The sequence below is a fragment of the Sorex fumeus genome, unplaced genomic scaffold (assembly GCF_029834395.1).
Source record: "Sorex fumeus unplaced genomic scaffold, SorFum_2.1 ptg000171l, whole genome shotgun sequence".
NCBI lineage: Eukaryota > Metazoa > Chordata > Mammalia > Eulipotyphla > Soricidae > Sorex > Sorex fumeus.
Window position 1 is genome coordinate 3244824 of NW_026606228.1, and position 2326 is coordinate 3247149.

The 2326-nt window shown below is 60.2% G+C and overlaps 1 protein-coding gene across 1 annotated transcript; it reads right to left on the reverse strand.

Annotated features, from left to right (window-relative positions):
- Window positions 1-461: 461 nt before the first annotated feature.
- Window positions 462-2035, reverse strand: LOC130017026 (DDB1- and CUL4-associated factor 12-like protein 2). Its single transcript, XM_056107751.1, has one exon. The coding sequence runs from the start codon at window positions 2033-2035 to the stop codon at window positions 656-658; it is 1380 nt and encodes a 459-aa protein (XP_055963726.1). The 3' UTR covers window positions 462-655.
- Window positions 2036-2326: the final 291 nt, after the last annotated feature.

Genomic DNA, 2326 nt, shown 5'->3' on the forward strand with positions numbered 1-2326 from the left:
AAACTTGTATTTTTCAAGTGGAACAGTGCTATAAATCTACGGTTTTTTCACCAGAACAGATATATAAACACTGCTACCAAAAACTCTGAATAAACCAGGCATTTGCAGTAACAAAGTAATTTTAAAAGATCAGTACTATTTTAATACGGAATAAAAGAAAAAGTTCATAATTTTGTATATACTACTATATAGCATTCGACATAGAATATGAAAGTGGCTCAGAGAGAAGACAAAATATGAATTAGTCAATCCTTATCTGTATACAAATTCAAAAGCATGATCTTTCAGAAAGGTGTAGGAAAGTATTAAAGCCAAGGTTTTGACTGCCCGCAGTCCCAGAGTCTCTCTTCTCTTCTCTCCTCTCCTCTCTTTCTCTGTCTCTCTCTGTCTCTCTCTGTGTCTCTGTCTGTCTGTCTCTCTCTGTCTCTCTCTCTCTCTCTCTCTCTCTCTCTCTCTCTCTCTCTCTCTCTCTCTCTCTCTCTCTCTCTCTCTCTCTCTTTGCGTACAGAGGTTAAGATGGGTGCATTCCACTGGGAGGCAAAAGCCACGCAGCGATAAAATCACAAATACAGAAGGAAGAAGGAAAACGAGGAGTCCGCAAGGTACATCAATCAAAGCACATCTGGACACGGGGAGCACACAAGGGCCGCATTCCTTAGCTCCAGAGCCCTGCATAGTTCCCGTGGAGGCCTGATGGGAGAGGCCCCCCGGCCGTGAAAAGCTTCATCTCTGACCAATTGTAGCAGTGGGTATAGAGAGCATTGGGGAGCTCGCCAGCTCCGCCAAAGTAGTTCACCCACAGGTTATTGTAGTTGAGCCAGCCTTTGCCACAGGTGAGCCTGAGCTTCTTGCGAAAGGGTCCGGGACAGCAGTCCTGGCTGGACGAGGCTCTCTCCTCCAAGAACTTCTGTGCACGGACATCATAGAAGAGCAAGGACCCGTGGCCTGTGCCCACGGTGACCAAGTGATGGTAGAAACTCAGAGAACGCACGCCTGTACCTCCCTCTCGGGGGCACAGGGGCCAGATGTTCTGCTGACCCTGGCGCAGATCGAGGAAGGAGATGTGTGACTGTGAGCCCACCACGAACAGGGACGGCTCGTCGCAGAAGGCCAGGCACACGTTCTCCCGGCAGTAGGGCAGCCTGAAGGACAGCATCCTGGCCAGGTTGTTCTGGACTTTCCACAGGTGGAAGTAGCCATCGAGGGACACCGCTCCCAGCTCTTGGTTCCTGGCGCTAAAAGCCAGAGCCCGCACCTTACGGTTGCAGGGGTTGGTGGGCGACCTGGGAATGGTTTCTATGTCCCGGGGACGGATGTGGGTGTACACGGGCAGCCCCGAGGCGTCGCTGGCCCGACTGTTGATCAAGTCAGTGTCTACCTGCCACAGAGCCACGCTGCCGTCGCGGGAGCCGCTGGCCACCACCCGATCACTTATCCAGGCGATGGTGAAGATCCAGTCCCGGTGACCCAGGCGGTCGCCCAGACACACGGGGTCCAGATCGGGTAACTGGTAGATGGCCAGGCTGTTGGGGTTCTCGCCCCCGGTGGCCAGCAGCGTCTTGGAGGGATTCAGCTCGATGGCGTGGATGCCGCACAGGGGCTGGGCGCGGGGCAGCCCGGGCAGCCGGTCCCGCAGGAGCGGGATGGGCGAGATCTGGCCAGAGTGCACGTCCAGCACGAAGAGTGTGTTGCACTTGGTGCCGCACACCACCTGCCTGGCGTTCAGCCACTGCGACGCGAACACCTTGTTGAGGGTGCCCAGGGCCAGCTCGCGCTCGGTCAGCAGTTCGGGCAGCTTGTGCACCGCGTAGCCCCCGAGCTCGCCTTCGGCACCCCGGCGGCCGGGCCGAGCCCGCAAGCCCACCTCGCGGGCCAGCAGGTACCGCACGAGCGAGCGACTGGGCGCGGGGGGCCGCTGCTTACTGGGCACCAGCTGCCCCGCGCCCTGCGTGGGCTCCAAGTCCAGGGTGGCCCGGCGGGCAGCGATCGCCTCCGCCACTTTCCGCTTTCTGCTACCTGTTGGCGGCGAAGCCATGGCGCTGGGGGGAGGCGGCGGCGGCGCGGGGGTGCGGGGCTTGCGGGGGGCGGCGGCGAGGGGAGTCGCGGGCGGGCGGGCGCCGCGCGGCACCTACCGAGGTCGGGGCGGCTCGGCGGCGCGGTGGGCTCGGAGACGGCTGGGGTGTGGGGGGAAAGCGCGGCGAGCAGAGGGACGCGGAGGCCGGGCGGCGGCGGGAGGCGAGCGCGGGAAAGGCGAGAGCTAAGCGGACGGGGAGCAGGACCCCCCGGGAACCGGCGGGGGCGGAGCCGGGCCCGGAGCGAGGCGGAC